The sequence below is a fragment of the Stegodyphus dumicola genome, chromosome 1 (genome assembly GCF_044657685.1).
Source record: "Stegodyphus dumicola isolate Sdum_Otavi_A_Nest chromosome 1, ASM4465768v1".
Lineage (NCBI taxonomy): Eukaryota > Metazoa > Arthropoda > Arachnida > Araneae > Eresidae > Stegodyphus > Stegodyphus dumicola.
The window spans coordinates 273,324,670-273,339,044 of record NC_140768.1 but is presented as its reverse complement, the minus strand read 5'-3'; the positions used below and the strand labels follow the sequence as shown (position 1 = coordinate 273,339,044).

Here is a 14,375-nt window from a genome sequence, read left to right as displayed (position 1 = left end):
GAGTAAATTCGAAGAAAAAGATGTTTAATAAATAAAATTAAAAAGAAAAAAAAAAGCTATCACTATTTTATGATAAAAACATTTTAAAATAAACTCTCTTGAAAATGTCAGATTCACGTTTTAAGGATTTTAAGAAGAAGGCTAAATTTATTGCTGCGATTTATGATCTACGATTATCTCGCAATACTGCGATGCGGGGGATTGAGAAAATGAATGAAAATGTAAAGAGGTCAGTTATAGTATAACGACTTAATAGATATTCTCGTTTTTCCTTCAATTCAATGTAACGACAGAATAAAGTGACACAACACAAGTGCTTATTTTTATTTGTATAGTTTTGAAGAATATGCATCTAAAGAAAAATTATGGGTATTATTTATTTAAAAGAAAAGACCAGACAAGATACAATTAAACTCTTTTTAAAATTTCGTCACTGATTTGAAACCACCTCTTTTTATACTGATTTCCATAACAGCTTATAGAGTAGAAATAATGATAGGCCGCATAAATGAATTTACAACTCTATTCCAAAATGATGACAAATCCTCAAGTTTTTTAGCTACCACTACATAATTCACCAGTAAATGTCAGCTAGCAAAAGATTAAATAACAAAAGAAATAATGGACTTGTAAGTTATTAATTCCATTCGAAAATGTTTCCTCAAACGACGTTTCTTCCAGTTGCGACCAAATAAGGCCAGGCATAATTATTATTACAAACCTATGTAAAGTGGCAAAGTAAAAATAAATTTCTGCAACGATTTCATGATTTATTAATAGAGATAAATTGTTTTCTTTAAAAGCGAGATCAGGAATGTGAAATTTAAATGCTGAAACTTGGCTCCGCGATGTAGCGTTTCTTATGGATTTTACATCGAAATTAATTTAAATTTAGAACTGCAAGAGAAAAACAAGACAGTAATAAGTAGCATTAATACAGGCAAAACATTAAAATTTATTATGATACCAGAAAACAATTTAAGTCACTTATCAAATATATCCGATCATTTACAAAAACATCAAAAATTGTAACATTGAAAAACACATTGCAGAAATTAAAAAGAAAGTCTTCAGTAACCATCTTCAGTTTTTGACCTTAAAAAAGTTAGTTTTTATTCAGTATGTTTCTTTTCCTTTTAAAAAGGGATTTAAAGGCAAAACTCAACAGACATGGCTTGCGTAACGCTGTTGAAGTAACTACTTCCGAACCTGAACTCAAAATTTCAAGAAATGAAACCTCTCGAATCTAAACCAAAACCTTCTCTTGATAAGATTCCATACTGGATAATTGCGCACTTTCGGTTTAGCTGTCTTGTAGTCAAGACGCTACTTCGCTTCCCTTGCTTTGTCGAGCTGCTAACTTCTCCGTTATCTAAAATGTGATACTCTGTAAAACAATTGTGGGGTGTGTATTGCATCCATGATCATGTGTAACGAAAAATATATTTCCGTTAATTAGTTCGCTTCCAGCAATAAAAATTATGTTCAATTCATCCCCGTCTGTCTACAAGTCTCTCCTTCGAGTGCCATCTTTTGACTAGTAAATGTCTAACGTAAAGTAATATAGTAAAAGTTTCTAACGGTAAAGTCTCTTCAAGTTACCATTTCGTCAATCAATTGCAGGTTACTCCAAGTCATTTTATTCCATACTAGCCGCTACGCGTCCAGCCTACGTCTGGCTTTTGAATGTACCGGAAAAATGCCTAAAGGGAACACCAAACATTAAATTAAAAACTGCACGGAATTTTACGCTGCAAAACAACTTTATCAAAAAAAAATTTAATAAATAATTTTTATATTATATATAAAAAATTACAATGAAATAATATCCCTTAATACAAATATTAATTACCCTAATAAATAAATTAACCAACTTCCCGATGTAAAATCTTAAGAATTCAAATGGTATAACGGAAGTTAAAAAATTTGTTTCCTAAAAAAAAATCATGCAAAACTTTTTGTATAATTAAAATTATATGCAATCAAAACATAATGTAAAAAATTACAATGAAATAAGCAATATACTTTAAATTAAATATTAATTATCCTAATAAATAAATTAACCAACTTCCCGTTGCAAAATCTGAAGAATTCAAATGGTGTAAAGGAAGTTAAGAACTTTGTTTTCTAAAAAAAATTATTCAAAACTTTTCAGTATCTTAAAAACAGTGAAATAACATGAAAGAAATACAAAAAAACAACTTGGCATAAAAAATGCCAAAGAAGCAAGGTAATATTCAATACAAGTACCACAACTGACTTCGTAACACGCAACAATGACGCGCAGCCATTGTTGCTAATATATCCACTGTTGTCATTATTGCTGATATCAGCACTATTGCCAGCACATTATGTCTCAAAATGATACGATTTCCTCAAAAAACATAAAATAAAAAAATCTCATTCGAATTTTGAAAAAATCGCTTCGAGGTGCATTGGCTCTTGTCTAGATGCTCCCAACGACTTCATATAACAGTATACTATCTCGTTGGATGCTCCACTATGCACCAAATTTCGTAGCCCTTGATCTATTAGCTTCACGAACGAAAGACACACACACACACAGAGACAGACAGACTCTTCCTTTTATTATATGTAGAGATATATACAAAAGCTGACCATCCCTGTCTCAAAACCAAGAAACTATGATGTGGTAAATTTTTCAAGCATTTTGAGATCAGAAATCATCTATTAGGATTTTCACTTGCGTATTTGTGCAACCCATCTCCTCAGGAATCACAGTTTGTTCTTTAAATTGTTTTCATTTCTTCTTTTTTCACAGAGTCTTATTCAAATTTACTATTTTCATTTCTTCCAGTTCTAAGTTAAGCAGCTTCGGGAAGAGATTATATGACTACCTAAGACAAATGCAGCTACTTCGGATAATTTCTGCATGTTTCTCGAAGGTTATGTGCTTCTTTTTTCCCTTGTAGTATGACCCACAGGACTTTCAAAATGTTTAATTTCAAGCTTTCTGCATGAAATTACTTAACAATTTACTGAAAAGCATTTTTGGCTGTACTTCAGTATAACCATATGTGTATCAAAGTAGAAAATTCAGTTCCTGTGAATACTTTAATGATTACAAATTTATTATTAGCTTAAGACATAACTGAAGAAGTAACTCATCACCACTAATTAGAAAACTAATTAATATATGCAGATGTTATTCTCATTGGGGCCGGATCGGTGGAGTGCAATCCGTATCTCTGGGAAATGGATGCTCTGATATAGGAACTGTAGTCCATGAACTCCTTCATGCAGTCGGTTTCGAACACGAGCATAATAGATCAGACAGAGATGATTATCTCAAAATCAACTGGCAAAACATATTACCAGGTCAGTAAATATTCTTGCTTATCATTATTCTCATTTTACAGATATTTAATATTAGAATTGTAGAAATTTTCTACACACGGAAACATAATAGCAGTCACTTTGACTGCTGTATGAAGAAATTTATTTTACTCTTTAAAATACGCGAAAACGTTTTCGAAAGAATTAAATCATCTGCTAATTAGAAAAGACGAAGTATTCAATAATGAAATAGTTTATTTAAAACTCTCCCTATTTTAAAACAATTAAAAAAATTTATTAATTTTCAAGTGTGTGCTCATATACATTTCCATACATATAAAAAAAACTAACTAAACTGGCGTAGTAATAAACATTTTAAAATGTGATAAATTGTTTTAAACCATTTTTAAGTTAAGTGCAAAATAGAAGGTAAAGACGTGATGCAGTCAAACCTCTATTTAACGAAGTCGCAAAATCCCGGAGAAAACTTTTCCAAATAGAGGAATTTGCAAAATGGATGTTATGATAAAACTCGATTTAAGATGAGAATCCTTTTAATTTTTAAATTCAAAATAGTAGTTAAATAAAATATAAATGCAAAACTTTATAAGTTAATGTATCCACTTAATCAAAACTACGTATGAAAATTATATAAACTCATTAAAAATAATCAATTCTTTTACTTTGTTTTGATTATCGGAAACAACATTTCATGTCATAATAAGTCTCGCATCTTTGTAATGAGAGGAAAATGTCCTCTGGTACTCTTCCTGCAAACTGAAAACTGCGTCGTAAAGTATCAAACGCATTTCACGTCTTCTGGAGAAGATTTTTTTAATTTCATTCTCATAAGTTTTCATCTTCACCATAATCAATCAGTTTCTAGCTGTCATTTTTTATGCTTTCTAATACGTATGTCTTGTTCATTAGGAAATCCTGAGATCTCAACATCATTATCTATGCATATAAATAATCTTATAATTCCTCATTATTCTTGAAATGTTCTTGGTTTTTCAAACTGCAACCATATATTATTCAGTTCCTCATTTTGCCTGTCGCCGTTACTGACACTGCTGTTATCAAAAGTATCAACTTTGGTGATGAAGTCATCTTTTTCGAAGCATTTGCGAACAGTTCCCCCCCCCCAAGTGACATACCTCCATGCCTTTTCAAAAAAAATCTTTTCAATAACGCTTTCACGTTAAACTTATTATCCTCCCCAATGGCAGGCACTTGCCTATGCCGACATCGGTCGCTCCTAAGGCCAGATGTGGTGGTCTCTTTATTATGGGGGTACTTAATAGGTAGGCCACCTTAGCCTCCTATGAAGGAACAGACAATTACTCCATGCCTTCTCCGGTATTCGAAGCCGGGCCCTTCGGCATCGCAGTCAGGCTCCCTTAACCACTACACCGTCTGAGCGGCCGTAAACTTAATCTTTCACTTCACATTAGGACCTTCTTCAAACTGCTTTTACGATAATGAGTTTTAATACTTTTTATTCCTCCTTAATTCATAACCTGCACTTTTGCAGTGGTCATGAAATCAAAGTTTGACGAAATTTTATACCGTTTTGTCGAGAAAATATTTTGCAAAGTACTGAATTTTATGGCAGTGCTTCTCTTCTTTACACCACTTCGTCTAGAATCAGCATTTTTAAGTGTTAGATACTTCCGTTTCAACATTTTTATCATTCAACTAACCTTAAAAAGGATTTTCAGTATAAACAGAATATATTAAATATAAATATATAATAATAAATATAAATATATATAAATATATATTAAAAACAGAAATAAAAACAACGTGCAGCTGTTCCTTAAAGAGGTTATCACATCTAGCGATGGTCCCTGCTAGACAGGACTTTTCTGAGAAACGAGATTCTGGTAGCACTAGTTTAAACGGGAGGATTTCTAGAAAAAAGAGCCCCGCTGGAAGCGAAGTTCCACCTGGGTACGGAAACGATGTTGCGGCTACGCGGTATTTTTTGAAACCTCGCCTAAAATGTTCTGCCTGCAGCTCTGTCCCGCGTAGAGATGAACCAATCAGACGAAAGTTCTGCTTCTGAAGGATCACGTGATTCCAATTTGAGCGACAACCGATTACTATTTGGCGTTCAAGTCTTTGTAGTCAGTGACAACGGTAACCTAACTACGTGGGTTTCCTGGAAATGTGCGGGTTCTGATAATTGTTCCTTTCGGCATCCAGTCTCGCGCAGCGGAAACATAATGTCATAGGGGTTTTACTTTAACCTTTAAAAGACGGGTAGCCTAAGAATCGGCCAGAGCTGTGTCTCAAAAAGACGGCTGTGACCGAAATATCGGCCAGCGAATTCTCCTCCCCCCATCCTTCAGGGTGCGGAGATAGTGCCACTTACGCCAGATGACCTTCGCGCCTCCCACCTGTGGGGTTTCGTAAATTCCCTTTCGTTTCCCTCAGCAGTGAAAACTTAGCAATTTTACATTAGTATTAATTTCACCAACTTTTCAGTGTCATTAAAAATGTATTTTTTCTTTATATTCCCCTTTTTATTGTAATTTTTGTATTTAATATTGTTGTTTGAAACATGCAAAATGCAATGGAGTGCAATGCAATGAAAATATAATCAATAAAATCTGTTTTTTAAGGAAAATAATTTTAAAAAAACGCTAAAGGATAAAAAAAAGCTTTATCACAAAACTGCAAGAAAGAACAATGAACAATAATGTAGTTGAAAGATGAAATAACTTACGATACAATGGGGGGGGGAATCAATAAATTAAACTGAATAAAAATACTAATGAAAAAGGTAAACGGAACTAATATATAAGAAAAATACATCGAGATTTGTTTGATATATAAATATAAGCTGTTACACAATGCTTGGAAACAAATAAAAGCGTACTGCCGATTTATACGAGAAACAAATATTTAAACATCATTTTCGAGTATAAATTAAAAATATTAATTAGCACATGTAATTCTAAACTAAATTCAGTTTGGAAACAAAAAAAAAAAAAAAAAAAAAAAAAACCTGAATAAACTATGAACCGATTATAGGCGTGTATTTTCTGCTAAGGCGTATTTTCATTATGACGCAATGTCAAAAGTTAATATTCCAACATTCCAACATACGACAATTATTTGGCTACGAAATCTCACCATAACATGTTTTCCTAATTTAGGGAAAAGAAACAGCAGAAAAGAGAAAAATTTCAACAAATTCTTTTATATTATTCCCTAGTCTCTTATCTGAAAATTAACAAAGGCGACCTACGGAAAAAGTTCCAGAAGAGTAGTAGTTTCCCTTTACAATGGCAGCTAAAAGGGGGGGGGGCTGGAAATGCATTTGGATTTCCCGTTTTTTTAAGTGAAATGTTTCCAAACTGCCCCGTCTCTTAAAGGTTCAAATGGTTTGCGAAACAGGATTTGTTGGAGAATTTTTAACAATTAGGTAGGTGAATGTGTTTCCATTCGAGAATCACCCTACCTCCACTTCATCCCTCATGTAAAATGGAAATGTCGAAACAGGCAACGGGAGCCCTCCCCTGCTTTTCTTTAAGAGAACAGCTGCACGTATGTATGTATTACAACAGTTTTAAAGTAGAAAGAAAAATCATCCATTCAAGTACTTCGTTAAATGTAGAGTGTACTTCGGTATCTGGAATTTTTTATACAAGGAAATTCGCACCTCCGGCAGAATTCGCGGAAAACTTCGCTAAATAGAGAAATTCATTAAGTAGAGTGTTCGTCAAGCAGACGTTAGACTGTACTCTTAACAAAACAAGCAGAGTTGCCTTTTAAATAAAATAATTTTAAAAATACTCTTAACAAACGATAGAAACGTATCTTTTCATGACAAAGGTAAACATTTCTACATTCTTACTTTTCATGACGATGGAAATGCAACTTCATATTTGTTTCAGAAAATCTCTAATTGTCATTTTTAATAAATGACTGCATTTCTTAATATACTTTCTTATTTTATAAAAATATTTGGATTTACCTCAAAAATTTCAAAACTAGAGCTAAATTATTTACTGAATATACTCATTATACATATTGTTACGAATTTGGTATTTAAAAAGCTAATGTTAGTTCAATTATAAATTAAATGGTTTTATTTCTCGCGCAGTGCAGCGTGTGACGAATATTAAAAGAAAGCTAAGCCGGAAAAATTAAAAATACAAGAGCGCGTGCGTTAAATAAATAAATATCTCTTTTTGATTTCGAGAAAGTACTGGAAAATTCTAGCGCGTGATTTTAAAATCTTATAAAAGGAGGAAAACATCTCAGTTTGTAGTAGTTGCTTAGTTTGTTGTTGTTTAGAAAACTGCTGTTGTTGATTATAGCGAATTCGCGGATTAGCGTTCTTTAGCTGTTTTGAATTACGTTCTATTGTACATTTGAGTAGTTAAAAGATAACTACTGTGAGATATTGTAATACTGCATGATAATTTGAGAAAATTTAAGCATTTTTGTTGTGATAATAAAAAGTTTTGTTTATTTTTCATCGGACTTGTGCATTCACTTCATAACGAATCCGTACGCACGCAACAATTTTTGGTGTCAGGAGTGGGGTTCGAATGCCAATAACAAGAGCGATGGAAGAGCAATTAAGGCAATTGATAACAGCCTTTGCCTCGTTTAAAGAAGAAATGAAAGAAGAGATGAAATCTAGCCAAGGAAAGATGGAAGGGGCCGTCAACTCCGTTAAGGAAGAAATGAAATTGGGCCAGGAATCTGTTAAGGACGAAATGAAAGCCGTTCAAGCTGATCAAGAAAAGATTGAAGCAGGTCAAGAAGAAATGAAAAGAGAGATTACCTGCATAATAGAAAATAAATTTGAAGCTATGGAAGGCAGAATTGACACAGTTGAAAATAAAGTTGGACAAATTGAAGAAAAAGTTTCTTTTGTAAAAGATCAAATTGAAGAAAGAGTTTCTTCGGTGAAAGAAGAAATAGAAGAAAGAGTTTCTTCTGTAAAAGAACATATAGAAGGAAGAGTTTGTGCCGTCCAACACCAAATCGAACAACAAATTCATGAGAGAGTTTCTGCAGTTGCCAAAGAAATGGATACTTTAAAGAAATTGTAGCGTCGGCAGGGAGCAGGAGTGATGATTTTAAATTCTTACCAATGCCTGCTCGTCCACCTCTGAAGCTATCCACATATGATGGGAAGACCTCCTGGCAGGTGTATAAGACACAATTTTCTATCGTGGCGGATGCGAATGGTTGGGATTCCCAAGCTAAGGCCTGTCATCTCGCCGCTTCTCTAAGAGCCGACGCAGCAGATATCCTTCAGACTCTTCCCGAAAACAAAAGGTTAGATTTCGAAGCTCTGTCCGGCGCCTTGGAGTTGCGCTTTGGGGAGAAGTGTTTAAAAGACTACAGCAGGCTCCAATTAAAATCTCGTCAACAGAAGCCTACCGAAACACTTCAGGAGCTCGCCGCGGATGTTGAAAGGCTGTCCCATCTCGCCTTTTCGGAATGCCCGACAGAAACAAGGGAAATCCTGTCCTTGCAATACTTTATCGACGGCATCCGAGATACTGAAATACAGAAAGCTCTACGAATGGCGGATGTAAAAGATTTAAAAAGTGCTCTAGTGTACGCCATGAAATTTGAGGCAGCCCAGCAAGCCACTCGTCGAGACCGCCACCCAATCAGAGCTGCTCAAGTCCAGGAGCCAGGGGATCAAGTCACCGCTCGACTTGACGATTTAACTAGACAACTGAACGCCTTGAGACGGAATATTGGTGAGAAGAAACCGACCGTTAAGTGCTGGAACTGCGGTGCTGAAGGACACATACGACGAAACTGCAAAACACCCCAGGGTACTGATGTTAAGACCGCTTCTAACAAGCAGCAGGGAAACTAATTAGTGGCCATCTCGCGGGGCGGAGGTTGCCAGATAATGAAAAGCCCCCGTTTAAAGCGCTTCAGATTTCTGCAATGAGAGGCGGCAGTAATGGACTTTTCATAATAGGACATATTAATGGAGTTCCCTGCAATATGACTATAGATACAGGAGCCAACGTCACCATCATCCAAAAAGATTTGGCTCAACAACTAGGAAACAAACTTATCTGGACGCCGCCCTGCGTTACTCTCCAGACTGTGTCCGGTGAGAAGATCGACATCGACGGAAAAGTAAATGTTAACATCACGTTTGGAAGTGCCGCTTACCATCACACGGCATATGTAGCAGAGATAACTGATTCTTGCATACTCGGATTGGACTTTCTAAGGAAATACAATTTTTCCTTGGATTTTAAAAATAACGAATTGCATTCTACATCTGAGGACATAGCGTTATTTCTCGTTAATGATGAAGAAGTTAAATCTGTCCATAAAATCATAGCACAAGACTATATCACAATACCGGCAAGAACAGAAATTTTACTTCCTGGATCCATAGCCGAAAATAGAAATTTCCGCTACGGCATCATAGAATATCCCAATAACTGTAATATCCCAAAAGGAGTACTAGTAGCCTCAACACTCGTCGACCTATCCAGAACGGTTATCCCGGTGAGAGTCGCCAATGTAACTGAAAAGTCGAGAGTTATTAAGAAAGGTGAAGTGGTTGCAACATGTACTCCAGTAACCAGCGTTGAAAGAAAGAGTAACATCCCAGAATCCGTGTCCTCAGAGAGCATTACATCGGAGTTATTGCAGAATGCACAATTAAACGATAAAGAGAAAAATGCTGCCGATCGCGTCATTAAAGATCTTCAAGTTGTTTTCTCCCGCTCGTCTTCTGACGTGGGTCGAACTAGTTTGACACAACATAGAATAGATACCGGCGATCATCCCCCGATCAAGCAACATCCAAGGCGTCTGCCGTTTGCTAAACAGGAAGAGGTGCGAACACTGTTAAAAGATATGGAAGAAAGCGATGTCATCGAGCCTTCAACAAGTCCATGGGCATCTCCCATCGTCCTAGTCAGAAAGAAAGACGACTCAACAAGATTTTGCGTCGACTATCGCCGGTTGAATGAGGTTACGAAGAAAGACAGTTACCCTCTTCCTAGAATTGACGACATTCTAGACACTCTTTCTGGCAACAAGTGGTTCTCAACACTTGCTTTAAAGAGTGGGTAATTGCAGGTAGAAATACAGCCTGAAGACCGAGAAAAGACGGCATTTACTACGGAACAAGGGCTTTGGCAATTCAAGGTGATGCCGTTTGGACTGTGTAATGCGCCGGCAACATTCGAACGTCTTATGGAAACTGTTTTGAAAGGCCTTTCCTACGAAGCCTGCCTCATATACCTGGACGACATGACATCATCATCGTCGGAAAGAGTTTTGAAGAACATTTAGAAAATCTTAGGAAGGTGCTTCAGAAACTGAAAGAAGCCAATCTGAAGCTGAGTCCCGCTAAATGCAAATTGTTCCGAAAGGAAGTGACTTACCTGGGACATGTCATCTCTGCAGAAGGTGTGAGCACGGATCCTGAAAAGGTATCAGTCGTTAAATCCTGGAAATGTCCCGAAAATGTCCATCAGCTGAGAAGCTTCCTAGGGCTTTGCACCTACTATAGGAGATTCGTGAAGGACTTTTCTTCCATCGCAAGACCCCTACACAAGCTGACAGAGAGCAACCAAAAGTTCTTGTGGACTAAAGAATGCGAGGATGCATTTAACAACTTAAAGGACGCTTTAACATCTGCTCTAATCCTGACGTATCCTCAGCTTGACCGACCATTTATTCTCGACACCGACGCGAGTAATGAAAGTGTTGGTGCTGTTTTGTCCCAAGAAATAGACGGCCAAGAACGTGTAGTGGCATACTGGAGCAAGTGCCTGTCTAAACCGGAGAGGAATTATTGTGTCACCAGGAAAGAGTTGCTCGCCATAGTCAAAGCTGTAGAACAGTTCCATCACTATCTATACGGCAGAAAATTCCTGCTCCGCACCGATCATGCATCATTGACCTGGCTTTTAAATTTCAAGAATCCTGAGGGTCAAATAGCCAGGTGGATACAGAGACTCCAAGAATATGACATCACTATCCGTCATCGTAAGGGATCATCACACGGAAACGCCGACGCCCTGTCTAGAAGACCTTGCCAAGAAAGCTGCCGATATTGTTCCAGGGTGGAAGCGAAATACGAGCTGCTGACTCCGGTCGCAAGACAAATTACAACATCAACATCGGCTGATCGAGAACCGTGGAGTGATGATGAAGTCAGGAAAGACCAGCTGGAAGACCGCGACATTAAACCCATAATTGATCTAATGGAGTCGTCAAACAGAAAACCTACCTGGCAGGACATTTCTATCTGTAGTCCTACAACCAAACAATATTGGGCACTCTGGGATTCACTTCACATTCGAAACGGCGTCTTATACCGGAAATTCGAATCGGATGATGGGAAGACGTTCCGATGGCAGCTGATACTTCCAAGATCCCGCATTCCGGATGTCCTTAAAGAACTACATAACAGCCCTACGGGAGGTCACTTTGGAATAATGAAGACCTTACAGAGAGTTCGTGAGCGCTTTTACTGGAATAATGCAAAGGATGACGTGCACTGGATTTCCAGGTTCGGAGTGCCTCTTCAGTTACATTCCGATCAGGGAAGGAATTTTACCTCGGTAGTAATCAAAGAACTATGCAAACTACTCGGCATTGACAAGACCCAAACGACGCCATTACATCCCCAGTCGGACGGCATGGTAGAGAGGTTCAATCGAACCATCCTTAATAACCTCTCATTAGTGGTTTCCAGAAACCAGCAGGACTGGGACAAGAAATTATCGCTGTTTTTACTGGCTTACCGCAGTGCTGTCCATGAGACTACCGGCTATTCTCCATCACAGATGCTATTCGGTCGTGACCTTCGTCTGCCTTGTGATCTATTGTTTGGCCGCCCTCCAGATGCTCCTTCATCGTCTGAGGAATATATTCAAGATCTCCAGGCCCGGTTTGAAGTGATGCACAACTTTGCACGAGAGCGAGTCAACTTAGCGACGGAGAAGATGAAGACCCGATACGACACAAGAGCTACTGAACATCAATTCCACGAAGGAGACAAAGTGTGGTTGTGGAATCCGGCTCGACGGAAAGGACTTTGTCCGAAATTACAGTCACCTTGGGACGGCCCGTACACAATTCTAAACAGGCTGAATGACGTCGTGGTTCGGATTCGTAAGTCTTCGAACTCTAAACCTAAAGTCGTTCATTACGACAGGTTAGCTCATTACTATGGCCATAGTACGTAATGTAAATAATTGTAAATAGTATCAGACCATGGTCCTTTTTGTTTATAAATGTGTATTTGATTTGATTTGCATTTAGTATTTGATTTGCATTTAGTATTTGATTTGTATTTAGTATTTGTTTTGTATTTAGTATTTGATAGCATTTGATTTGTTTAAGTTAGTTATAGCATTTATTGTTTATATTGTTTGATATTGTAATGTAATGTTTATGCCTCAGTTGCATTTATGCCACAGTTGTAAGTTTAGCTTCCTGTCCAGGGATTGTACTGCCCGGGACGTGCAGTCCTTGGGAAGGCGGCAGTGTTACGAATTTGGTATTTAAAAAGCTAATGTTAGTTCAATTATAAATTAAATGGTTTTATTTCTCGCGCAGTGCAGCGTGTGACGAATATTAAAAGAAAGCTAAGCCGGAAAAATTAAAAATACAAGAGCGCGTGCGTTAAATAAATAAATATCTCTTTTTGATTTCGAGAAAGTACTGGAAAATTCTAGCGCGTGATTTTAAAATCTTATAAAAGGAGGAAAACATCTCAGTTTGTAGTAGTTGCTTAGTTTGTTGTTGTTTAGAAAACTGCTGTTGTTGATTATAGCGAATTCGCGGATTAGCGTTCTTTAGCTGTTTTGAATTACGTTCTATTGTACATTTGAGTAGTTAAAAGATAACTACTGTGAGATATTGTAATACTGCATGATAATTTGAGAAAATTTAAGCATTTTTGTTGTGATAATAAAAAGTTTTGTTTATTTTTCATCGGACTTGTGCATTCACTTCATAACGAATCCGTACGCACGCAACAATATATTCAGTACTCAGTACTCATTATACTGAATATACTCAGTACTCATTATACTGAATTTAAAATACAAAATGTATCAATATGGAATCATGATTCTCATATTTATAACAAACACTGCCACCCAACCGGTACAGCGATTAGCGTTGGTGACTGCCGTACCGAAGGGCCAGGGTTCGAATCTAAGAGGAGGCATTGATGGCGGCACTCTAAATATGCGGCCAGGCGAAAGTCACTTCATGTGGTTTGGTGGAATGGGAGAGGGGGGATACTCTAGGACCCGTTTCCACGGGGTGCTCTCCAACAAAATTGGGGCGGAACTGAGCTAAATCGCACTGTCATCTGTAAGGAGCTCAAGGCTGTTGCCAACGACAGACTTATACTGCGCTCCTTGCCACGAGGTATTTCGTGGTCTTGTTCTAATGTTACTGTCAGACAAGTGAGATAAGTTACAACACATAATAAACTCTCAGCATAATATTAAATATATAATGAAATATAATTGTGTGGTGAAAGATAATTCATCATAATGAGAGTTGGACGGTGTCCTTGGAAAACGTCGTCGTACAAAGCATCGTGGGAGAAAAGAAAGCAAGGAGAAAACATCGCTGTTCCAAAACAAACGTCGCGGTGGACGATAACATCCCATACATGCGTTACAAGCTTTAAAAATTCGCATAATGATTTGTGAGCGCAAGAAGGAATGAGAAATGTTTTTATTTCATATTTTGTATTTTCGAATTATATATTTTTGCTGAAAAAATAAAAAGGAAATTTAAATATTCAAAGACTAGAACTGAGTAGAAAAATAATTCTAGGTATAGCAGTTAGTTAGAATTTTAAACTTTGATAGTCAACTAACAAAGGCCATTAATTAATGATCTTTTTAATTTATTGTAAGAAGTAAAGGAAGTATTGTAATCACGAAAAATTCCGGGGACCATATCTCAACAAAAATATCCACTTTGACCTCTATCGAAGGCAACTTAACAATGTTTTTGCCTGGCATCTGTACGTAAGGACAGAATAAAGGAGTCTTTTTCCCAAAACGAATTATAAAATTTATTTAAAA

The 14,375-nt window shown here is 36.8% G+C and overlaps 1 protein-coding gene across 1 annotated transcript in view; it reads left to right on the top strand.

Annotated features, from left to right (window-relative positions):
- Positions 1-14,375, top strand: part of LOC118196588 (astacin-like metalloprotease toxin 5) — a 54,680-nt gene that overhangs the window by 22,190 nt on the left and 18,115 nt on the right. The window contains exon 5 of the mRNA XM_035368059.2: positions 3,164-3,339. Coding sequence (XP_035223950.1) covers positions 3,164-3,339 — 176 coding nt within the window. The remainder of the gene's footprint in view (positions 1-3,163; positions 3,340-14,375) is intronic.